The 27,454-nt window shown below is 32.9% G+C and overlaps 2 protein-coding genes across 5 annotated transcripts in view; both read left to right on the top strand.

Annotated features, from left to right (window-relative positions):
• Window positions 1–527: 527 nt before the first annotated feature.
• Window positions 528–27,454, top strand: part of LOC128987943 (ferritin, heavy subunit-like) — a 32,139-nt gene continuing 5,212 nt past the window's right edge. Inside the window, exons 1-2 of one of the 4 annotated variants that reach the window (XM_054409062.1) lie at window positions 528–698; window positions 26,887–27,074. In XM_054409062.1, coding sequence (XP_054265037.1) covers window positions 27,069–27,074 — 6 coding nt within the window. In that variant the 5' untranslated portion in view covers window positions 528–698; window positions 26,887–27,068. Of the gene's footprint in view, window positions 699–26,638; window positions 27,075–27,454 lie in introns of all 4 variants that reach the window. The other 3 variants (XM_054409059.1, XM_054409061.1, XM_054409058.1) reach the window with 3 other exon arrangements.
• LOC128987944 (NF-kappa-B inhibitor-interacting Ras-like protein 2) overlaps window positions 26,589–27,454 on the top strand; it is a 50,672-nt gene continuing 49,806 nt past the window's right edge. The window contains exon 1 of the mRNA XM_054409069.1: window positions 26,589–26,599. The gene's annotated coding sequence lies outside the window, so the exon portion shown is untranslated. The remainder of the gene's footprint in view (window positions 26,600–27,454) is intronic.

Raw genomic sequence — 27,454 nt, 5'->3', positions numbered from 1 at the left:
AGATTTAAATACTGTATTGACAAAAATAACTCCCTTTTGAATTTTTATTGCATCACTGTTTCAAGGGTGAATATTGTGATTTTTTTTACGTGTGACACGACTAGCATTTTATTAACACTTTCAACTACACCCCTACAGTTTAGACGAATAGATATATTGATAACGATAACACCCTTTTGAATTTAGATTGCATGAATGTTTTTCAGATGGAAAAATGTGTTACTTACTTAAATCCACTAGATACAAAAAATGTTTAGAGTAAAAAAAAACCATTCGAGAAAATATGTTATCTTGCAACAGAGGCTAAATAATACATATAATGTAGAAGCCCCGTGTAGTTTTAATCGCTTTGGCTTTGGAGCGATAAAAAATACAAATATCACTATTTGTCCGCCAATAAAACCTCTAAATTGTTCTCTCTGCTTTTTTCTACGAATTAGAACGCGATAAGAGTTGTTGACACAGTGCTGATAACGCGAGTGTTGAAACACGGTAGAGACAGTCTGTGCTTAGTTGTGGCTCGGTAATCGTTTGCGGTGCACTGTGTTATTTACAGTAGTATTGTTATTTGTTAACCGATCGCGGGCTCCTTTAAATGTGTTTTGTGTCTTGAGTGTTGTGTTGGTGTGTGGCCTTGTGAAACAAGTTTATTGTGTGTAAAGTGTTTGTGTTGTGCAAAAAATGGATACCATTCAGAGGTGGGTTGTCGATAGTAGGAAATATACTAGGGAATATAGCAATAGTACAGGGAATATCATAAAGTATATGGGTAGGGAGTATAGTAAGGTATTACTGAATAGCGATTTTCCCATAAAAAACCGGAAAATTGGATTTTCTCAAAAATGGCGCGAACAATTTTGATAAAAATTTAGTATGTTGTAGCCCTTTAAATTCTGAATAAAATAGCACGAATCCCATTTCTGTAAAAATTACGGTTCAAAAGTTATGGTCAAATATGTTATTTTCCCATAAAACCCCATAAAATAACAAAAAATAGGATTTTAGAAAAAAATTCGGTTTTGATTTAACATAGTATGTTATAGTCCTTACAGTTTTGATAGTTTTTAACTTTTTAGAAATTTTTATTTTTAATGGAGATTTTCCCATAAAACCCCATAAAATAATGGAAAAATCGGATTTTCCCAAAAATGGCCTGAACGATTTTGATAAAAATTTGTTAAATTCTGAACAAAATTGTACAAATCCCATTTCCGTATATTTACTCTCACCGCTTACACATGATAAAGGTTGTTGACAAACTTATGGGAGAAAGTATGTGTCAGAGTGCTGATGCCGTTTATTTCATTTTGAGGTCCCCATAGGCCAAAAACACCATCCGTTCAAATTCATAATATATGTGTCCGTTAGCACAATAACTCGAGCAAAAAATGATTCAATTTTGATGAAATTTGGTACAAACGTGTAAACATACGTTTATTCGAACGAGTTCGCGAACCAGCATTATCGGAATATGGCAACAGGGGTTTATGAGGGGTTTTATGGGGTAAAAATTCATTTTTCCCTTTTTTACCCTAAAAACTTTAAATTTCTAAAATTCTCTCTGGACCATTTTGAAGAGCTTAAAAAAACAAATAATTTAGTATATTGAAGTGTTTTTCAATGCTCATTAACTATGGAGAAAATTAAAAAAATTTAAATTTTAAATTTCCATGTTATTATTATATAGAATAAATAAACTGTAGTTTGCTTGTTTATGGATATATTTTAATCAAATTTGGCAATTTGGTTTATTTCACACTAAGCTATCAATATTTCAATAAAAGAAAAAACCTCAATATCTTCCCCGTAGCAGCAAACCTAACTACTCACTAAAATTAATGTTATTTAAATAGGAAATAAATCTGAAAATTTATAGGGAATATTTTAGTAGAAGCCGGGTAAATGGAAATTCGCTTAGTATGCAGGTTTTCTGCGACGGGGGTATTTTGTTTTACTAACAGTAATTTTTTTGACAAGCTTGGTCTTAAAGTATAAAAAACACCTCTCCCTTAAACAGATGTTTAAGCCTCAGATCTGTAAGGAAGTATGCCTAAAGAATAAGTTTCGATGAACATACATAAAGTCAAGGGTTTTTATTACTATGAAAAAAGAAATTAGAGAGAGTAGGCTATACTGTTTTAGGTCTAAAAGGGGGGTTGAAAAAATCTCTTCACAAATTTCAAACTCAAATTATACTTTTAAACCTTAAACTAGAAGATAGTGATTATGTGAAAATTAATTCCCAATGAAAAAGGGATGCAGTAACAAACAAGGGGTTTAAGGGAGGAAACATACTGTAATTTCAGATTTTCAGATGAGCATAGGACCCAATTGTTGGGGGGGGTGGGGGGGGGTGGTGGTTGTATCCATTGGTACACAAGTCTATCCCCCTGGCGCTATAATAAAAAAAAAACACAAAACAATTTAAATGTAGCCTATTTATATTAAAATTAAAGCTTCCTTGCGGAAAGGAGGGAGGGTTCGATAATTTAATTATTCTATTAAATAACAATAATTCATAATTATACTGACAAAAAATAATAATAGCGATTGCAATTAACAGGGTGGCAATACTTCTCCAGAGATAATAATTACCTTAGTCTCTCTCTAAGAAGATTGCCACAAACTGATTTCAAATACAGGGTGTTTTTAAAAGAATGCCGGGATTTCAAACGGTTGTTGCCCGGGTTATATTCAAGATAATTAAACGATTTAAACGTCAAAGTGAAGGGAAAAGAATAAAATGTTTTTCTCATTGTTTCATACAGTTCGGAATGATTTAGTAAAATTCAGATTTTCGTCAATCTTATATGAGCGTAAAACTGGCTAAGTCTGTATGGTTAGGGCGATCGGCGGGTTTGTTTTATGTCTTAACTGAATCTTTTTCGGTACAAAGACTATATCTTTTATAGATAACATCATAAAGTGACCAATTTAGGTTTGTTTAACTGAAGACTTCGTCGGGCAATAGATTTTTTCGGGCTTCTGATCCAGAATTGTCAGATTTCTTCGACTATGTCATCGCTTGTTTTTAGCCGGCCAGGTGAATGTCTTTTCAAAACACTTCGGTGCCACGAAACCAGCTTCAAGTTTCTTTATCATCAAGTAGACTTAAATTTAGTTAAATTTAGCAATAGATATAAACTCTGCGAACTAAACGTAACATAAACGTCGTACTGGCGGCTGACGTCAGGTGTATGAGTCACAATAGCGGTCTATTACCCCGCACCTGATTTGCGCATGCTAAAGTCAAAGTTTTATCTCTTGCCACATGAGTTACAAAACTTAGTTATTTTTTATTTTATCTTCAATTTGACGTATAAAACGTTTAGTTACCTTGAATAGTATCCAAGCAATTACTGTTTAAAATCCCGGCATTCTTTTAAAAACACCCTGTATTTCAAATATAGTTAAAAAGTGTAATGGGGGGCGGGGGGTTAAGTTACTTTTTAGGTATTCAATGGTTGATTGGATTTGAATCGCTTTAAGGCGCCATTTTGTTATTAGTGGTCCCATTTTTGTTTTCTTTATGTTTTTTTTTAGTTTTCTCAATGCCTATTAAATTATACCAAAGTCGACTATACTTCCAATTTTAATATTTTAAGCTTCCCTACTTAATCCTTTCCCAAAATCCTAAAGCCCTAAGGGCAAATTTTTTTAAATTAACCATTAATTATTGTAGCCCCTCATATCTAAGAAGTTCCCGCAAACCGATTTTAAATATCTCCAATGATTGAAAAGTTATGGAGGGAGGGGTGCAAATTACTTTTCAGCCACCAAATATTATCAAATCGGAAATCTTTCGCTTAAGTTCTAAAAAATAGTAATAATTTATATACATAAAACATCAAATCCTATTCAGAGGGATGAAGGGGCAGGTAGAAATACCCCCGCCGCAGCAAACCTGCCGACTAAGCGAATTTCCATTTGTCTGAATTGATTTTCAATTAAATATATATTTTAATATCATTAGGTTTAACGAGTACCTAGGTTCGCTGCTACAAGAAAACTAATAAAATGTGTTTTTTAGTAAAATATTGATAGCTTAGTACAAAATAAATAAATTTGCCAAGTTTGATCAAATTACAACCATAAACAAGCAAACTCCAACATTTGACAATACTCCATAATAATAACATACCCCCGCCGCAGCAAACCTGCAAACTAAGCGAATTTCCATTTGACTGATTGGATTTACACTGAAATGTCTACTTAAAAATACAACATTTATTCTTGATTTAAATAGAATTAGTTTAACAAGTACTTAGGTTTGCTGCATCAGGGAGGGTAAAACTTTTTTTGTTTGTAAAATGTGAATAGGTAATGAGAAATAAAAACATTTTCCAAATTTGATCAAAATATGTTCACAAACAAGCAAACTACAACAGTTTACTTATTCTCCATAAGAATAACATGGGAATTTTAAATTTACAATTTTTTGGAATTTTCTCCGAAACTATTAGGCGCATAATAACGCTTCAATATACTAATTTTTTTTTTTTTTTTGAAGCTCTACAAAATGGTTTGGAAAGAAATTGCTAAATTTTATGTTTTTTGGGTCAAAAATGGAAAAAAACCTATTTTTACCCCATAAAACCCCCTGTAAACCCCCATTCCCATGGTCCGATCATGCTGGATCGCGAACTCGTTCGAATAAACGTAAGTTTACACGTTTGTACCAAATTTCATCAAAATCGGATCATTTTTGCTCGAGTTATCGTGCTGACGGACATATATATATATATATGAATTTGAACGGATGGTGTTTTTGGCCTCTAGGGACCTCAAAACGAAAAAAAATCGGTCCCGCGTCCAGGTCTTACCATGAGTACTACGTTAATAGCTTATTCCCTATGGGAAATTCGCTAGGCTAACATGGGAATTTCAAATTTACAATTCTTTAAATTTTCTCCACTACTAATAATTTAACAAAAATACTTTTATATACTAAATTATTTGTTTTTTTAAGCTCTTTAAAAAGGTCTAAAGAGAAATTGGGAAATTTTGTGTTTTGAGGGTCAAAAGGGAGAAAAACCAATTTTTACCCCATAAAACCCCCCGTAAAGCCCCGTTCCCGTGGTCCGATCATGCTGGTTTGTAAACTCATTCAAGTTTATCCCGCTTTACATCTTTAAACCAAATTTCATCAAAATCGGACAAAAATTACTCAAGTTATCGCGTTCACGGACGTATATATATACAAATTTGAACGAATGGTGTTTTTGGCCTCTGGGGACATCAAAATGAAATACCCCCGCTGCAGCAAACCTGCCAACTAAGCGAATTTCCATTTGTCTTAATCGATATTCAATTAAATATATTTTAATAACATTAGGTTTAACCAGTACCTAGGTTTGCTGCTACAAGGAAACTAATAAAGTGTGTTTTTTTGTAAAATATTGATAGCTTAGTACAAAATAAATAAATTTTATCAAAATACAAAATATATCCATAAAAAAGCAAACTATAACATTTGACAATATTCTCCATAAGAATAACATGGGAATTTTAAATTTACAATTTTTTTAAATTTTCTCCGTTACTATTAACCGGACAAAAATACTTTTATATACTAAATTAATTTTTTTAGCTCTTAGAAATTGGGAAATTTTGTGTTTTGAGGGTCAAAAGTGAGAAAAACCAATTTTTACCCCATAAAACCCCCCGTAAAGCCCCGTTCCCATGGTCCGATCATGCTGATTTGCAAACTCATTCAAGTTTATCCCGCTTTACACCTTTAAACCAAATTTCATTAAAATCGGACAAAGATTACTCAAGTTATCGCGTTCACGGATATATACAGGGTGTCCCGGAACTCTCTACCAATATTTTAGGGCATTGTTCCTGGGTAAGAAACATATCTAAATATCATATTTAAATTATCCGGAAGTCCTTAGTTACTCAGATAGCCGCCATTTTGTTTTTTTCACTTATTAATTTTTTTCTGAAAATTGGTTAAACATACGAAGTTGAAACTTTGCACAAACATTTATGACAACTAGACAAAGCTACAAAAAAAATTATGACGATTTTTCAAAGGATGCATTGCACGACGTCCAAGTGCCACGACGTCCAATAATATTTATTCAGTGCCACGACGTCCAAAACATAATTTTTGAGTTGTTGCACGACGTCCAAGTGCCACGACGTCCAAAAGTACAGTAACTGCCAAAAATATAGTCTTTCTACAAGCTTTGGACGTCGTGGCACTTGGACGTCGTGAAACAGCGCACTATAGGATTGTAAAAAAGTAACATGTGCACGACATCCAAAGTCTCTGCCAGTTGCACGACGTCCAAGTGCCACGACGTCCAATAAATATTTGACTGTTGCACGACGTCCAATATAGCTCAGCGCTGTTGCACGACGTCCAAGCTCCTTCATGATGACCCGTTACGATGACCGGCTACTTGCCGAACAGTGTTCTCTCGTGTAAAATGCTTATGGAACGTTTATTAGTTAGGCTATATATACATGGGTGTATGTTCTTGTTCAGAAATATATATACTATGAATATTTGAACCATAAATTGAAACATCATAAAGTAAAAAAAAAACATAAAAAGAAAAAATAAACAAGGCTACAGTTGGAAAACTATAAGGTTTACATGGTTTGAAAAATGATGACTTTTTTTAACAACCGATAAACTTCATTATGTTTGGAGTGGGCTTTTAAATACTTATTTTTTCAAGATTAAATGAATGTACATTGATCAACATGATCTTTGAAAACTATTTTTTATACCCTCATTTTAATTTGTAGTAGTATAAAGAATAGAATGCCTTTTTCGAACTGTTTTTTAGGCTTCAATTAAATGTTCTTATGTCGCAAATATGTTTATTAATAGTATTCACTTAACATTGACTTAATTTTATTTCAATAAATTTTGTGTTTGTGTTTTGCTACACCACTTATTAAATTGCAACCAATGAGAATATCATATACTGTAAATAAGTTGTACACAGGGTTCTTTTGTTTCCCCAACTCTAAAATACAACGCACACGAATTGAAAATGTTATAGGTTTAATAGTACTGTAGCGAATCGAATATCAATAAAGTTAACGTATAACAATAAATTTACATATTCCTAGATTATAATCGAATGTGCTTACGAAGGAACACCACAACCTCAAAATTCAACATACAGTATATTTACTCAAGATTTATTGTTTTCATATAGCATAGTTGATGTTGCCGACTAGCGTGGGAGCGGAAGTCCTGATAAAGGCTGGTTCTCGGAAAAGTAATAAACTTGTAGTTTGAATGAAACATTTTTTTAATTTTGTACAGGATTCATGGGATCCCTAGGAGGATTAAACATTAAGGAGAGGGCACGCGAATAGGAATACACATGTTACGGTGAAGCCAGCTCTAGCAGAACACTAGAGGGGCACGCGGAGCCGTAGAGTGGCAAAAAGCCCCGGCTATAACATGGGAGAGATAGGGAAAAACGCGACGCGCGCTGTTTCGAATTAAAATTGCCGCTAAACTAAAACACCTGTGTTATTCACCGGTGGCATTCTTAAAGTAAATTAAATTTCCTATCGAACGGTGTCAATTATTTCTATAAAAACTATTATTTTTTATTTATTATTGAAGATCAAAGTTGAAAGAATTGGCCTGGACTTTGAACATATGATTACTTAAATTACGTTTTTGGAAAAAATATGATGTATCTATACAAATTAACAATTTATTCGTGTTCCTTAAGAGTTTCTCGAAATAAAAAAATATATATTTACCTATATTTAAAAGTGGTATTTAGAAAAATAATTACAATAATATTTTTTTTTATTTTTCCAGTTTATAAAACAATCTTATTAATTATACGTTAAAATGAAAAATTTAATTCTTATGTTGAAATACATTTTAAATTTGCATTTTTCATAGTTTTCTCGATTTTTTAATACAATTTTTTACTACTTTTAAGGCATTTATGTGCTAGGCAGGTGATTTTAAATAGCCAAAGCTAAGAAAAAAATGCAAAGCCGCTCTACATTTTTTTACACCAACAGCCGTTACAATTAAATTACTAACATAAAAAGTAAAACAATTTCTTGGCAATCAAATTCTTGATTTTTTAATATCATATTGAACTATATTTTATCTGTTTGTTCAAGGAAACTTCGAGTAAAAAGTGTAAAGGTTCAACAATTATAGCGTCTTCTGACGCCAAAGTGCGTTTATCATTCTTTTAAAGGGTTAAAACTTATTTTATTTCTCTTAAATAAAATACTCAAATACACATACAGTACTACTCATGATATGAGTTTTAATTTATGAACAGTATTATAAATAATACACAATATAAGTATGGCAAAAAATAAAAACAAGGACTATTGGTTCATAAATATGACTTTCCTCTTAATATTAATAGGTTCAATTTTATAGCATGATATAGTCTTATTTTTAACTAGTTAATTGATATTTCTGTTACCAAACCTCCCAGTAACCCATACAACGCAGTATGAGAGGGGGAGCGGAAGAGTAACGCTGCCTCCCCCCTCCACAGTACGCGGCTTCAACGAAACTACAGCGTGTCCTCTCCTTAATGTTTAATCCTCCTAGTGGGATCCTCATTATCAAGTACAAACTGCAAAATGTGTGTCGAAGGCAGCGAGCACAGAATACAATTTTTTTTATTTTAAAAATTTTTATTCCGTGCTCGCTGGTCGAAGGTCTGATTAGACCTTCAGCGACTGATCCGTTTTTTACCTTCCTTTAATTTATTCTTTTTCATGTTGTGCTTCATGTAACATACTAAGACTAGAGGGCCGCTCATGCCCTTGATAAATAAATTAACATTTTCGCACAAATACAAATCAATATCGTCATTAGACAAGAATTAAAAAATAAAATTTTAAACAAAACCTACCACGGCATATTCTTGAACAAGTGTGCCTACAAACCTACGATAAGCATGTTTGTTATTATTATACTTAACCTACAAATGCTATGACTTAGGGCATACTTGCTTTCCTAGATAAAAGTGCGACGTGAACTTAGAAAAAGACTATATCAGATATAGTACAACAAATCCTTAGTACCAGTTGCGAATAATTTGACTTGAGCTGGCTTGAGTCCATGATTAACCCTGACTCAAAAAATCACTAATTTTCTGAGCCAGGTGATGGCCACGTTATCCAGACTGCCGGGTTATCGAGACCCGAGTTTGCGGGACTCTACTGTAATAAGTTAGTTCTCAATGGAAATAAATAAATTCATTTAATCATTCATTTAATTTGCAACCAAAAGGTGAGTGAGCGTAGCGAACGAACTTCAACCTGGAAGCGAGTTAGCGCAGCGAACCAGCTAACCTGAAGGCAAGTGAGCGTAGCGAACGTACTTCAACCAGGACGTGATTGAGACATGCGAACGAGCTCACTTGTGAAGTTAAACGGGGCAAAGCCCGCGGGTACAGCTAGTAGATCATAAACATAAACAAATGAAATAACTAAGTAATAAGTAACAATCATATACTAATGAAATTACATTAACATATGGTTTGACAGCTACATTTAAGTAATGTAAAATAATGTTTACATTCGGGCTAGTAACATCATTATTTTAAATTTATAATCCTTACCCTCTCTGTTATAATATTCGTGCATTATTTAATACTAGGTGAAACCCGTCGAAATCAACGGTTACTTTCAAGGCTTACGTTAATTCATCTAACTGCGATTAATTGGGTGAAATACACATATTTTGAGCATTTAGCATTGTTTAAAGAGTAATAAGTGTAAAAAAAAAACAATAATGATATTAACTGCATTAGTTGCCAAATATGGTTGATCATTCAATGAATAAAATATTTCCCATACCGTACGCCATCGGAGTTATTATTAGTATGTTATATGGTAGAATATCTCTTCCTTTGGAAGAACCTTTAAATAGTATTAAAATCGTATTGGTGGATCTTTTGTAGTTAAACACTTCCGTGATTTCATCAATGTAATATGATTTTATTTGAAAAGAAAATATTTTTTGGGAAGACATATTCTAACTTCATAATGGAGGTATATCCGTTGCAGTGTAAGTTTGATTTTTCCTTCGTCACGTCGCGTCAGTTCATATCGTACTTCTGTGCCAATGAATGAACCCTCTAGCACAGTTTTGAGAAATTGATTTTGGGGTTACTGTTTAAGATGGAATTCCTTGACATGGGGGATGTCAGTTAGTTGTCTCAGCCTTATCAGTTACATAAAGTTGTCAATATAATCTCTCTATGGAATGTTAGGTGTAGTGGAATACTTGAAGTGAAGTTGACTTTTATTCTTGAACTGTTAGGGGCCTCCTATAGTTTCTAGTTCATATAGTCTTGCGGCTTCATTGGCAACAAATAATGCAAATGACTTAGCAATGGAACATTTCCAAAAAGCAAAAATACCGTAGATTGGCAGTTACGTATATATTGACGTTTACATATTGTTAATCAACGTATCTTATAAAGGATTTTGTAATCTAGTTTAAAAGGAATATGACCTTTCTGTCATGACAGTAGCTGCTTAAATAGTATTTTCTCTTTGTACCATATTTTACAGCCAAAATGTCGTGTTATTTTTCAATGATATTACCTACTCAGTGCGCCAAAGTCCGTAATATAGGCAGGCGCAAATAATTTGTCAAGATGGGTACAATATTAGGCAAGGTTTCTATGTTTGGATATTATTAGACACGATAAGAGCAGATATTTCTACATAAGTATTTTATATGTGTAGAATAATATGATAAAATGTAGGCAAAAGTGGTGAAAAAGGCAGACACCAACCCGTAGAATAGATATAAGATAGTTCAATAATAATTTAAGAATTGCTGTGATTAAGAATTATTTGCGCCTGCCTATATTACGGACTTTGGCGCACTGAATTAGTAACATTATTGAAAATAACACGACATTTTGGCTGTAAAATATGGTACAAAGACAAAATACTATTTAAGCAGCTACTGTCATGACAGAAAGGTCATATTCCTTTTAAACTAGATCACATAATCCTTTGACTGGGACGGGTGGCGTCGTCCTGTAATCCAGCTACTAGGAGGTCACGAATTGTGGATATTTATAGGAATGCACTGTGGATGCGATACTCCCTGGTGTGGATTAACGTCCGCACGAGTGAGTACTACGACTACCCGCAATGCTATCCTGATAATTATACCAATTCATAAATACCAATGCAAAAAAAAATTGGTTCCAATTCAACTATAAACTGTAGATCCCTTGGTTGCCATTCGCTGTATGGGCTATTAATTAACAGCTGTATCTAAGGAATGTCGGCCTTAGTAACTAACAAGACTTCAAGATCGCGCCACTCTTCCTACACTCATCTCCATTCATACTTGGCTTACCTACTATGAATGGTCGCCATAAAAAAAAACGTATTAAAGGATTAAAGTATTTATCATATACGTTGATTAACAATATGTAAACGTCAATATATACGTAACAGCCATTTTACAGTATTTTTGCTTTTTGGAAATGTTCAATTGCTATGTCATTTGCATTATTTATTGCCAATGAAGCCGCCAAGATCATATGAACTAGGAGGCCCCTAACAGTTCAAAAATAAAAGCCAACTTTACTTCATGTATTCCACTACACCTAACATTCCGTAGAGAGATTATATTGACAACTTTATGTTATTGATAAGGCCGAGACGAGACAACTAACTGACATCCCCCATGTCAAGGAATTCCAGCTTTATCAGTAACCCCACAGTCAATTTCTCAAAACTATGCTAGAGGGTTCATTCATTGGTACAGTACTGGCAAGTACGATATGAACTGACGCGACGTGACGAAGGAAAATCAAACTTACACTGTAACGGATGTACCTCCCTTTGAAGTTAGAACGTGTCTTCTCAACAAACATATATTTTTTCTCAAACACTGATGAAATCACGGAAGTGTTTAGCTACAAAAGATCCACCAATACGATTTAAATACTATTTAAAGGTTCTACCAAAGGAAGAGATACCATATAACATACTAATAATAACTCCGATGACGTACAGGATAGGAAATATTTTAATCATTGAATGAACAACCAAATTTGGCAACTAACGCAATATTGTTATTGTTTTTACACTTACTCTTTGAACAATGTTAAATGCTCAAAATATGTATATTTCACCCAATTCATCGCAGTTAGATGAATTAACGTAAGCCTTGAAAGTAACCGTCGATTTCGACGGGTTTCCCCTAGTCTTTGACTATTCATACAACAACTTCTGTATCCAATAGTCAATGGTAGAATTCAGTAACTCCCAATAAATGTGTGTTGTTTGAAATACAATTTAAAAATGAACAGCTGTTTCGTTAAAAAGTATTATTCACATGGCCAAAGTGTAAACAACTCTGTGGAGGGATCTTTAAAGGCTTCTGGGGCAGAGTCCTAAGGGATTTTGCTTAGTTTTTCTTTTAATAACTCATCTACAGACCAAGACACCCCTACCAAGTTTCTACGCCGAGCCGTTCTCTCAAATTTAGTGGGGACAAAGTTTCCAATTAAATATTTAGATTCTCCCATGTTAATCTTAAGGGAGAAACTCTAACTTTGATAGCCTGTGGGGCAAAGCCCGAGGATTTTCATTACAGAAATTAGTGAAAGGGGGCGTCTACACAAAAAATTCTTTATTTTGACACGTCGTTTGTAAAAATCCGTCTATTATTAACGGAGGAGTAGTGTTTCGTAGAAATTGCCTTCACGTATTATACGTATATATAAGGATGTTTGAACCAGCTGTGTGGAATTGTGAAATCAAAATTCATTTGACAGTTAGTTCTGGTTGTTTACATTTTTAAATTATGTAGGTTTGCTCTTGTTACCATGGATACCATGGATTATGTAAACTACCATGAATTGTATTCTTTAGTTGGGAAATAAACATCATTTCATTTCATTTTTTTTCATTTCACCATCAATCATTATTTTAAAATCTCTTACCTCAAATTTTTGAAAGCCCACGGGACAGAGCCCTAGGACAATAACGAAGAGGGGATAGTTGTATAATAATATGTATCCTCGGAGCTGTAGCTTCACTTGCGTGCAATTTGAGCCCAGTCGGTTCAGTACTTTTTGAGATTATCTCATACAAACACACAGACACACACACACAAACACACACACACCACCTCTTCTTTATAATAGTATAGATAGACTAGCTGACCCGGCGAACTTCGTATCGCCTAAGTTATAGGTTTCCCCTAAGACAGACCGATGGAAAGAAAGTACCGTTACGTTTAATTTTCAAGATGATCTCGTTCGCATCGCTCAATCACGTCCTGGTTGAAGGTCGTTCGCTACGCTCACTCACCTTTGGGTTGGAGCTCGTTCTCTACGCTCACTCACCTTTAGGTTGGAGCTCGTTCGCTGCGCTCACTTGCCTTCAGGTTAGCTCGTTCGCTACGCTAACTCGCCTCCAGGTTGAAGTTCGTTCGCTACGCTCACTCACCTTTTGGTTGCAAATTAGCTGTTGTCATAAATATAAAAGAAATAATAGTGCTGCACCCTTTTGGTAATCCTTGTAACTTTAATGCTATTGAACATCATAGAACAGAACCAACTTGTTTAATTGAAATAGCTGTTAAGATTCATTAATTCCATTTCTCATAAGGTTAACATGGGAAACTCCAGAGCCACTGGGGCGGAGCCCTTTTAAGAATTTCGAAACGGGAAATAGTTTACGTCCGATTCGCATACCTACAGAATTTACACACCAAATTTCATAACGATCGGTGAAGTCGTTCCGGAGGAGTTTGCAGACAAACACTGTGACACGAGAATTTTATATATTAGATAGATAGATTACTATTATAGTATTATATATTGTCTGTGCTATGGCTAAAATACGTTTTTGAGCGAAGCGAGCGGAGCGAGCGTAGCTCACTTTCCCTCACTTTGTAACTTCTTTGTAAGAGCAACAGAATGTAATGGCTTGACCAATTGATATGAAATTTGGCCAATAGCTAAAGAATACTGAGCACAATGTTTTGGTAAAAAATATTTGCAAATTTCCTTCTGGATTTTATTTTACGGGTCACGCAATTTCGCTTGTTATTTTAATGTAAGTTGAAAGAAAAATATATTTTTTTCAAATTTGTCCAATGTTGAGAAAAGCCGCCATTTTTATCGTGATTTTAGGAGGATTTCTGTAGACCGATTTTTGGCAACTTTTAGTACTTCACTCTGCAGACCCATCACTACAAAATAAAACCATAAAACGTTTTCTTCCAATTTTTTAACGTTCCCTGTGTCAGTTTTTTTTAATTTGCTTGGACTAATAGAGATTTGTCAAAATAACAAAGAAATTGACGTTTTATTGTACAAAAATGTAAATATTTTCGTATCCATAAGTCTTAGAACCAAATTGTTATACTTATTTTATAGGAAATCCAATTGTCTACAACATTGTCATTACATACAGGGTGAGTTTTAATTGTCCCCCCCCCAACTTTTTTCTACATTTTTTCAAATATCAATCCCAGACCACTTCTAAACATTGTTGGGTAGTAAGTACTTCATTTTGACAAGGTGGTCATTTCCGGCCGCCATCTTGGATCCGCCATATTGGATGCAAAATATTTTTTTCAAATGTAAAGGTGGGGTTGTGACCCATTATTTCGAAGTACATTTTTACCCTGATTACAATGCCGCAAACCGTTTTTAAAAATCTCGAATCATTCTAAAGTTATGAGTCCTTTTTAAAACTTTATTTTTAGCCCATTTTAACATTGTGCATTTACAAACTAAGACCATAATCTCAAAATAGTGCTAGATAAAGATAAGTATACACTACCAGTTATTGTAAACCTATTTTCACCTATTTATGACTGATGTATTTTTCTCGGCCGCCATCTTGGATCCGCCATTTTGAAATGGGATAAATTATTTTAAATATGAAGGGTGTGTTGTGACCCATCATTTTGAACTACTTTTTTAAGCTAAACTCAATGCCGCAATCCATTTTTTGTTATCAAGTTTTATTTATGAAACATTGCAATATTTTTGTTAAAAATGTTAATATTTCAAAATCAAAATATGAAAATGAAAAATGGACCATGGAATTGAGTTCAGCTTAAAAAAGTAATCCGAAATGATGGGTCACAACACCCCTTTTATATTTAAAATAATTTATCACATTTCAAAATGGCGGATCCAAGATGGCGGCCGAAAAAAATACATCATTCATAACCAAGTGGAAATAGGTTGGCAATGACTGGTAGTGTATACTTATCTTTATCTAGCACTATTTTGAGATTATGGTATATTTCGCTAAAACGAACCAAAACGGAGATATAGGCGAAAATCTCTAGAAAGTACAGATTTTATCGATTTTTCAATATGGCGGCGGGCGCGGAGGGTGATCTCGTAAAATAGTGAAATTATTTTTCGTATGCACTAATAGAGCAAGGTTTGTACTAAAAGAGAACCTTCTTTTAGTTTAAAAAATACATGTTTCACAGGAAACATTTTTAACCATTGTAGTAACACCATTATAGCTTAAAAAGTTGATAAGTGATAGTTTACATAATATTTAGCACATTTGACGGATAAACATTTTTTGAATTCGTCATATTATAAGTGTATGAAGAAAATTCATATATCTGTGTATCAATATCTACTTATCTCATTTCTGTTCAATGGAAGTTATACAATTTCAATGATACCGGTACTTAAATGGGAAGTCTTACAGCTGTTATAAAACTGTGCATACATTTTATCTTACGAGTAAATTTGCTACCAAGTGATATAGTATGACAATTCTATTCTACTGCAGTACTTAGAATTCTACCACTACTCACATTAAACCTACCATTTTGGGCTAGTGATTAATTTATTGTATTAATCATACAATATAGTGAATAGTGCAGTCATCTATTTATTTCGTTTCTATGACATAGCTCTATTTTGTAGAAATCGATTATGCAATCATAACAACAGAAATACTGCATCACTACATTTTACGGTGACATAGTATCTATTTTACATATACAAATTTAAGCTAATACAATAATTAGTTCAATTAGAATCATTGAATATTGAATAATTTAAACATTAATCGATGACGAAGCTGTTGACAACTTTCAAACAGTTGACTAGGCCTAGTTGCCTTCAATAATTGCAATACGAACTGTATGCACTGAGGTCGGCAAACAGTGTTCACAGTGTGCAGGGACTTTGGACGTCGTGGCACTTGGACGTCGTGCAACAGTCAAATATTGATTGGACGTCGTGGCACTTGGACGTCGTGCAACTGGCAGAGGCTTTGGACGTGGTGCAAATGATACTTCTTTACAATCCTACAGTGCGCTGTTTCACGACGTCCAAGTGCCATGACGTCCAAAGCTTGTAAAAAGACTATATTTTTGGCAGTTACTGTACTTTTGGACGTCGTGGCACTTGGACGTCGTGCAACAACTCAAAAATGATGTTTTGGACGTCGTGGCACTGGAAAAATATTATTGGACGTCGTGGCACTTGGACGTCGTGCAACATTCCCTTTTTCAAATTCATAAAACAAAATGGCGGCTGTTTAAAATTTTGTTTCTTAAATTACTCGAAAACTGTTGATGTTACAAAAATTTTACAAGATTAACTTTTTTAAGGCAATTTTATTACAAATCGATCGACACCTTAATCTTTAAGATCGGACGAGTATTAACTGAGATATGGCAGTTTTAGTGATATGTGACCGCCGGATATTAGTTGCAGCGCATGCTGAAAGCGGTCACGTATCACTAAAACTGCCATATCTCAGTTAATGTTCGTCCGATCTTAAAGATTAAGGTGTCGATCGATTTGTAATAAAATTGCCTTAAAAAAGTTATTCTTGTAAAATTTTTGTAAAATCAACGGTTTTCGAGTAATTTAAGAAACAAAATTTTAAACAGCCGCCATTTTGTTTTATGAATTTGAAAAATGGTCATAATTTTTTTGTAGTTTTGTCTAGTTGTCATAAATGTTTGTGCAAAGTTTAGACTTCGTATGTTTAACCAATCTTCAGAAAAAAATTTATAAGTGAAAAAAACAAAATGGCGGCTATCTGAGTAAATAAGGACTTCCGGACAATTTAAATATCATATTTAGATATGTTTCTTACCCAGGAACAATGCCCTAAAATATTGGTAGAGAGTTCCGGGACACCCTGTATATGTATATATAAGTCTATATATACAGGGTGTCCCGTAACTCTCTGGACACTTGTATATAGCGTTATTCCTTAGGTCAAGACAAACACATTTCACCATAGGAACATGGGTCTGTGGTGTCTAGTTTACCGACTGTCGGTATTTATGTGTTTTTTACAACAAAAACTAATAACTCCTAAACGGTTTGAGATACAGCTTTGATATTTTGCAAAAATGTTAATCTTATTAAGACCTATTATCGTTAGAAATTATACTAAAAAATCATTAACCGTTTCAAAATGGCGGTCATTTAAAATATTTGATGCCAAATTTCACGAAAACCGTTAACTTTACAAAAAAATTGCAAGAGACAAAAAAGTTTGTAAATTTTATGTAGTTTTCAATGATACCTGATTTGTTAAGATTGGATAAATAATAACAGAGAAACGTGTTGTTTTCTAAATGTATGACCACTTTTCTCCATCTAAACAATGCTAATACTCCTTTTACGTTGTTTAGCATTGTTTAAATTGAGAAAAGTGGTCACGCGTTTAGAAAAGAAGACATTTCTCTGTTATTATTTATCCAATCTTAACAAATCAGGTATCATTGAAAACTACATAAAATTTACAAACTTTTTTGTCTCTTGCATTTTTTTTTTAAAGTTAACGGTTTTCGTGAAATTTGGCATCAAATATTTTAAATGGCCGCCATTTTGAAACGGTTAATGATTTTTTAGTATAATTTCTAACGATAATAGGTCTTAATAAGATTAACATTTTTGCAAAATATCAAAGCTGTATCTCAAACCGTTTAGGAGTTATTAGTTTTTTTGTAAAAAATACATAAATACTGACAGTCGGTAAACTAGACACCACAGACCCATGTTCCTATGGTGAAATGTGTTTGTCTTGACCTAAGGAATAATGCTATATACAAGTGTCCAGAGAGTTACGGGACACCCTGTATATACAGGGTGAGTTTCTACTGACCGTGTTAACTTCGCCAGTGGGTTCTACTCACTAAAAGGAACAAAAAAGTTCCTATAAACCCATGTCCGATTTTCGACCGTTTGGCTGTTTTGGGGGATTTTGTGTTTTTCGTATTTTACTAGACTTTGCTCCACAATTTATGTAATAAAAACTTAACCAATTACTTTAGAGAGTTATAGTTAAAATCATTGGAAAGAACATTAAATTTGCTATAAATCAAAGGTTTCATTCAACAATTATACCATTACATAGTCCACGTTATAACCAAAATAAAGTAAAAATGTCATTAAATTAATTAATTACGATAATTTTCATGGGCCTCCTTTGATACATAAACCTGCATTTATGCAATGTTGAAATGCATAAAAAACTTGGCATTTTAATAATCTTTCAAATGATATGCTATTTAATACTATTATTGATATAAACCAGTGAGAAATTACTAATAAACTACAATAAAACACGGTTTACAGATTTTGTTTTTGCACAGTTTTACTGTTAATAATAATTACTGTATACTCCATGATGTATTTTATTGAACTATCTGATAAAATTTGTATATTATTTTAACTTTTAAATATTTATTAAAATTATCTGAATTAATAAAATGTATAAACTCAAGGTTTTTCACATTTTCAAAGATGTAGTGTGTTTGATTCTTAAATGCTGTGTAATTAGTTTTACCTTGTGCTTGATTAAGTCAGCTTTTATTGATTTATCATCTATAGCTAGATAACTCAGCTGCTTGAACATACCTTGTTGAGTAATTTGCTGTTTTAACTTTATATTTCCAAGTCAATTAAGAGTTTTTCAACATTTATTAAAATATGGAGCCTTTTACCAAACAAGATTATGCCAACATGATGAATACAGTAATTATTATTAACAGTAAAACTGTGCAAAAGCAAAATCTGTAAACCGTGTTTTATTGTAGTTTATTAGTAATTTCTCACTGGTTTATATCAATAATAGTATTGAATAGCATATCATTTGAAAGATTATTAAAATGCCAAGTTTTTTATGCATTTCAACATTGCATAAATGCAGGTTTATGTATCAAAGGAGGATCATGAAAGTTATCGTAATTAATTAATTTAATGACATTTTTACTTTATTTTGGATATAACGTGGACTATGTAATGGTATAATTGTTGAATGAAACCTTTGATTTATAGCAAATTTAATGTTCTTTCCAAGGATTTTAAGTATAACTCTCTAAAGTAATTGGTTAAGTTTGTATTACATAAATTGTGGAACAAAGTCTAATAAAATAAGAAAAACACAAAATCCCCCAAAACAGCCAAACGGTCGAAAATCGGAAATGGGTTTATAGGAACTTTTTTGTTCCTTTTAGTGAGTAGAACCCACTGGCGAAGTTAACACGGTCAGTAGAAACTCACCCTGTATATAAGTCTACATATATATATATATATATATACATATATAAAATTTCAACGAATGGTGTTTTTGGCCTCTGGGGACAAAATGAAAAAGTAAATCGGTCCCGGGTCTAGGTCTTACCGTGCCACCTACGGTAATAGCTACTTCCCTATTCGCTAAAAACAAATTGAAAAATAGGCTAAATGAAGGTAATGTTCAAAAAATTACCAGTTCATAGCTTAAGCTATATGAGACCAATAATTGAGGCCAATAAGCCAAACAAATTGTCAAAACAACCATTTAACTTCCTTTTGAAAACTGTCATAAACCCAAGGGAACTAACCATGGGCTGTAAGTAAAAGTCACAATATAAAGTTTCAATTAAATTTCAATACCCATAAAATCAAGAGGGGTGTGTTCATTAACAGAAAGTATGAAAATATTAACCTAAACTATGCCACAATTTGTGATAGCCATTTTATAATGCTTACATGGTTACATCAAATTAAATACTGTGGTCTGGTTTCAGAACACCTTAATATAAAGGATCTAGGTTAACTGTGATTAGTGCCTATCTCATAAATTAAAAAACAAGCCCATGGGGCGTAGCCCAAGGGAATATGAAAATTAAACTATACAATATTGCATTGTCATCCATTTGTGAGCCATGTTTCAAGTTTGAAGTCTCTAGCTCATCGGGAAGTGTCAAAATTTGCTAGAAAGCGAGTTAATAAAAACAACACAAATAATGGGGCGTAGCCCAAGGGAAATATGAAAATTAAATTATATAATATTGCATTGTCTTCCATTTGTGAGCTATGTTTCAAGTTTCAAGTCTCTAGCTCATCGGGAAGTTAGTATAAAATTGATTGCAAAATTTGTACCGGACAAGAAAGCCAGCTAACTTAATAAAAACGTTTTAAAAATAGATTAAACAGACTTTATCAGGCCTAATTAATTTTGAAGTCAACTACACCCTAATAAAATGTTAGAATATTGAGGATTTCCTAGTAGGCTAGTTGAAATTTGAATTGGCTACCTAATTCATTTCTAATGCTATCTAGCTTCAGCTTCTAGCTAAATAAATGAGTTATTGAGTTATAAACAAACTCCAGATAAAACTGTATCTATCAGATTGACTGAACTCTAGGCTAGAATAATGACACAGGTTTGATGCTATATACAACCCGGATATAAAATATTATTAATCTTAAAGTAGCATTAACCCATACAATAAGACATAATTACGAAGAACTTTTGTTTGTGAGAAAAATAAAACTCAATAAGTTAATAATATCTTGAAGTCCTAGCCTATCCCATGTCCAAACCTATGCTAAAGATTTGAGCTTCAGTTACCTGCATCAAATAATAAATCAAGAAATGTATGCGGAAAATAGCAGACAAAGTACATAAATGGCATAAAATCTAAGTTACATACAGAAAGAATCCATTTTACAATATATTAGTTTCAAAATATTTCGCTATTTACAACCATTAGCTAATTAAAAGTGTACCAAAATCGTTGAAATAATCCCCAAACACCAAATCAACCAATAAGAAGAGAGCTTTAATCCGGCAACAGTTGTTCGACCAATGAGAACAAGGCTTTAAAATGGCCTCGGCTTGGCATGAACATAATAATTAAAAAAGCGATGATAAAGCACATATTAAACATTATTCATAGATAAAAACCATATAATTGCCAAATAGTATCATTTATATCAAACATAACATAGGCTGTGACATAACATTCACCTAAATCCACCATAAAACGTCTCCAAAAAATGGCTCACTAAAAAATTGGTAATCAACATAATTCAACATGGCGGCCTTAAAAATTGCCACTATCCAAAGCTGTAACTAAAAATTGCCATTACTCGTAAATTATCATATTATTAGTCGTCAATTTCAAACTCACACCAACAATTATATTATTATTATCATCATAACGCACGCTCGCTGCGAACAAATAATGCAATTACCCTCAATAAAAACTATAAAATCCAAATATGAACCTAGTAGACCTAGTCCAATAGCGTCTGAGGTACCTAGACGTATTTAACCGACGAAATTAACAAAAAACCCCGTCCCCAATGAGAATTATTCAAAAGTAACTTACTCGACATGCTATTAAAGGTTTTCTTGATAGAATACAATCAGATCTCACAATTATTAAGCATATATTTGGATTTAATTACTAACAATGCAACCCTTGTTAATAGTAACGACCAACATGGCGACGATGATAAGGAAAGAGGAAAGAGGAAAGTGAAGCACGGAAAATCTAAATGCTGCCGGAAGAGTCCGCCAATTCTACCAACCTACAAAATGAATATCACGTGCCAACCTCTTGCGATAAGATAACAAGGTGTCGCGCTGATTATTAGAATGTCGCAACTAAATAAGTAAATAATGATTCTATGTTTGTAAAGGGCCCATATACTTAATTATTACTGCGGGAATGAGTGATTATACATTTGGGGCGAATGTAAATCTGTGTGCTTTCTGTTAGCAAACAGTATTTTGATTTTACTAAACAATATATAGTTTATCTATTAAGTGAGATAAGTTTCGACGTATTGACGAGCTTATCTATTAACTGTCAGTGTCGTCTCGAAATTAAACATCCTTATTTATTTCTCTGGTATAATCACTCAAATTAAAAACTTAATATTACATATCTTGTACATAAAATAATCAATGATTCTAGTGTAGCATGATTAATTAACATTAGCCGCACTTCTTGAGAGTATTTTTCAATACATTTAGCGAAATATTGGCAAGTAAAAATGACAATAGCACATGAATTATTTGGTAAACTTATCTAACTTGATACTTTTGCGTGTGTACGAGATGAATGTATGAACAGTGTTGTAATGAAGTTAATCACACAGCTAGAAAATAAGGGTTTAGTGAAATCATAATAATTTAATGTTTGGAATTAAACTAAAGCAGTTTACAGTATGTATTCACCTCAAGCCACTGGATTTAGTGTTATTAGTGCAATGTTTTTAAGTGATGAATTATTCATCACTTAAAAACATTGCACTAATAACACTAAATCCAGTGGCTTGAGGCACATTTACTTTAGATGATGGGATATATGTTTACTGAGCTATGAATATTTGGAGGGCACTTCTCGAGGGGGGTTTGTACATAAAAAATGGCGGTCATTTTATTGAGTATTGGGTACTGCTTATGGTTTTAGTTTTTGTGTTTTATATACCTATTTTAGTTTTAGTGACTTTTGCCTTGTACTTTATGTAGGCATTTTTTTGCAGTAAAGAAACTGCGATTCTGATATTATTGATGACAATTAGAAATACTCAAAACCTATTCTTTAAAATAACTTCATCAGACAAATTTTGTCAATTTATAATGCACCAATGTTTTGTTGTTTCCTATCAATTTTGTTTTACAATTTGTATTAAAGTATGAATTTTGGAGTTACTATCTACGATAAGTTTGACCCAAAGTTGTGCAGTTGTCGTTATGAAAGGGTCTGAGTGAAAAAAGATTGCAGATTTACTAAAGACAATTTATGTTATGTATATTAAAACAAACAGAATCAAAATCCCATCTTCCTATATTTAGTGTGGTAAGATCAAGAAAAATACATATTCTGGAACATATTTAGGGTTTTACTTTGTCTTGGGCGATTACAAAACAAGAGGATACCGTTAGACAACAATCAGCTGATCCCCCCCCCTCTACACAAATGTTGGTCTAGGTCAAATTCACTGATCAGCGGACAGGCAGATAACGCTATCTCGAAATTTATTCGAATCGTACTTGACTTTCCCAATCTAGCTGTAAATATTATTACTTGATATAAAAACATCTGTGTTGTCAACGAATATTTTTAAGTCGATGAGCAGCTTCGTCTGCAAATTAGTGCAATGATTGTTATCATACATTATTTGAAATTGGTATCGTAAAAGTAATCAGAAATTCTCATAAATAACTCGGGTACAGTTTCTTGACTGGGCTAGCTAATATTGATTGAATCTATCGAATTGAAAATATTGATTAATAATCGATATTTTTTAATATCTCTATTATAAAACCTAACCAACCAAACTTGCTGATGGTGAAAAAATCGCATGAAGGTTTACTAATCGAATCGATAGTTTCAATCGATATTAGCATATCCCCTTAACGCTATAAGATCTTTTGCTGAAGTATGGATACAAATTTAACTTTTTAATTTTGTCACGTGAAAATATTCTTGAGTTTATAACCAAAAATCTTTACAACGAGGATTAGTGACTTCAGATAAATATTTTAATAAATGCATTACTAAATCACGATAAGACTATTGACGAATGTAAATATTTATCAAGTTCTGCAGTTTTTTAAGGCTTATCCATTATAACAAGGACTAATATAGCAGAAAAACAATGATGTCGCTTTAAGCTTTAAGAAATTGGGTTTTTCATTATGGATTTGGCCTTTAGCTTGATCGTTTGAACTAACTAATAAATTAACTTTAAGGTTAAAATAGTGTACGTAAGAATTCATTTTAGGTGACTGCATAACAGATGATAATTAATCATTTGCATGTGGTTAAAAAATTACTATCATCCAAGCCTATTAAAAATAATGCATTTGTTAAATTTAGGATGCTCATTTATCTATCAGCACTGTTTTCTATCTCAATTAAATTAAAGATATACGTAGCTGTTATTCCAGCCAAGCTGTTTATTATAATATCTAGCGATGTACCAATTGAATTGGCCTTCATAAAAGCAAATAATGCGTAAAATCCTTTTTACAAACATTTGATATATATTGTGTTTTAAAAATTATAGCCAAATGAAGCAAAATTGCTCCAAAAACATTACTATTTAGGCTACTATAATTAGGGTACCTTACATCGGCTTAACATTTTAAAACTCGTTTCCTTACCTTTATGTTTACGTTTTATAGTAAATAAATTACTTTGAATTATTGTGGGCCTATAAGCCTAAAATTTAATTATTTTATACACTTTCTGCATAACACTGCAAACCAACCAAAGTATAAAGATACAGTCAGTCCTTCATTCTGACTCTAAATCAAATTTTCAAAGACTATAAAGTTGATTAAATCAGATTTGATTTGACTGTACTACTGTATATTCGCCTTTATGAGGTGATAAAAGCTGCATATTCTATAATAATGTTATAAATAATGTTCTTACCTAAAGTGCAAATAGCGATAGACCAGCCTTTTTCCCAATAAGTTTTAAAACATAAACTTTATATCACTAACCATGGAAGAGATAATGTTGCTCTTAACTTTTAACTGGAAAAGAACGTTACTCTTACGAACTACTCTGACTCAGCAGATCGAGATCTACGAACTAAAGAACAGCTGATTAGCATCTTAAAATTAGCAATAGCTAAATTCCCAATTGTACCAACATTACATAACAGTTTGACTAATTGTTACTAATGATTTAATAATAATTGTGGAATATAATGAATGGCTGATAATTATGTATTCTATCCCAACTATTAAATCTGGTTTACGTGATTTTAGCGAATTTCCCTATAGGGAAGTAGCTATTACCGTAGGTCTCATGGTAAGACCTAAGCCCGGGACCGATTTGCTTTTTCATTTTGATGTCCCCAGAGGCCAAAAACACCATTCGTTCAAATTTTTATATATCTATATATATATATATATATATATATATATATATATATATGTGTGTGTCCATCCGCACGAGAACTTGAGTAATTTTTGTCCGATTTTGATAAAATTTGGTTTGAAGGTGTAAGGCGAGATAAACTTGAATGAGTTCGCGAACCAGCATGATCGGACTATGGGAACGGGGGTTTATGGGGGGTTTTATGGGGTAAAAATAGGTTTTTCCCATTTTTGACCCTAAAAACCCAAAATTTCACAATTTCTTTTTAAACCATTTTGTAGAGCTTAAAAAAACAAATAATTTAGTATATTGAAGCGTTATTATGCGCCTAATTGTTACGGAGAAAATTCAAAAAAATTGTAATTTTAAAATTCCCATGTTATTCTTATGGAGAATAAGTCTACTGTTGTAGTTTACTTGTTTATGAACATATTTTGATCAAATTTGGAAAATACATTAATTTCTTACTAAACCGCAGTACCTTTTAATATTTTACATAAAAAAAACTTGTTTACCCTCCCTGTTGCAGCAAACCTAAGTACTCATTAAACTAATTCTATTTAAATAGGGAATAAATGTGATATTTTTAAGGAGACATTATAGTTTAAATCCAATCAGGCAAAAGGAAATTCGCTAAGTCTGCAGGTTTGCTGCGGCGGGGGTATTTATTTTTCTTTATATTACCAACTTTGTTTGTAAGGATTATGTTATTATTTTTCGTTTGTAGGGGGTAACTTATTTATAACACACATTAGTACGCATTAACACAAAAATATAGGATAAAATAACGTTTCTTTAAGTAACTTAAGTCTTTTTTTTAGACATAATACTTTTACGTTAATATACTTTACCCATTACCGCAATAATTAATATTTGGAGGTGGAAGAGCAATTCAGTGTCCAGTTAACTTCAAATTTGGTCGCCATCATAGTTGAAAGTATTAAAGTATTAGTGTCGGGCATATTAACATGAGGAAACATAAAAATTCCGCTGTATTGTTGATTTTAAAATTTAACCACAGGGTAAAGCTGTAGGGGCCTAATTGATTAGAGTCTGTAATTACATTGTTATCTTGGTTTTCTGGATAACTAGTATTACGCTGATAAAGATAACTACAGTAATAGCTACTTCCCAATTGAGAAATCCGCTAAAAACACACTTTATTACCTTCCCTTTAGTAGCAAACCTGCACTCATTAAAATTAACGGTATTTAAATATAAAATAAATCCGAAAGGGAATATTTTAGTGAAAATCCAACCAGAATGGAAATTTGCTTAGCCTGCAGTTTTGCTGCGGCGGGGATATTTGTTGTGTTTGTAGGATAGATATTTTAGACGATTTTATATTGTTTAACCTCGGGAAAAAGTTAAAAGCCGAGGAGTTTCAAGAACATATAAACCACTTAAAACTGTACTTTACTCCCTCCAACAGAAAGAATTTATTAAAATACTTTTTTTCAAGTAATCAACAACAACGGTAAGTTATGGTAAATGCTACAGGTTTCAAGGACTTTAGATGGTTCCTTCATTTCCACAATGCAATTTGCAATACATGAGTGTAAAGCGGTTGCTGCGTGCACAAATATGGAGGCGCTTAAAAACATAGGATGCAGTATATGTCTAGATTGATTGATTCTGTTGAGGAGGACCTTGTCCTGTTGCACGTCAGCCACTGATGGGCTTTTTGCGCTCCCTACTTCCCCACTTTGTACATCAGAGTCAAACCTGAGCTGCTTAATGAACTTCAGCATCCTACCTTTGAGCTCCTCCTGAGGAAGGTGTCTGCCCCTTGTCATTGCTCCAAGAGCACTGTACCTGTACCTTACCTCGTTCAGAGCTGTGCAGTTGAAGAGTCAATGATCAGCAGCTCCTCTGATTGCCCACATTTCCTGCACACAGAGGCAGTGTCTCCATTGTGGATCCTCAAGCGATGCAGGCAGGTGGCAGGTGTAATTTTAGTAAGCCATGGCCAGTGACCTATGTCTAGGTTTTGTCAAATAGTATTTTCTTAACTGATTTTGTTAAATGAATAATGCTATTTTGGGGTTAATCGGAAATTATATTTTCAAACCTTGTTTTATAATCAGGGTCAAGTGTAAACATATATATATTTGGATCATCAACCAAATACAGTCAGTAGGAATAACACAGATTTAACTTACCAACCGGAATAACATATTTGTACAAACATATTGTGTTTATATTGTGGTGCTATTTGGAATTTATTTTTAACACACACTAAAAACTAAATACATAATTTGATGAGTGTTCTTCGTGTCTTTGAAATAACAAAAATAACTGTCTCTCATGAGTATT

Source organism: Macrosteles quadrilineatus, unplaced genomic scaffold (assembly GCF_028750875.1).
Source record: "Macrosteles quadrilineatus isolate MER2022 unplaced genomic scaffold, UCM_ALF_1.0 Scaffold_2__2_contigs__length_208266976, whole genome shotgun sequence".
In the NCBI taxonomy this organism is placed as follows: Eukaryota; Metazoa; Arthropoda; class Insecta; order Hemiptera; family Cicadellidae; genus Macrosteles; species Macrosteles quadrilineatus.
The sequence above is the reverse complement of the archived record's forward strand: the minus strand, read 5'-3'. Positions and strand labels throughout refer to the sequence as shown.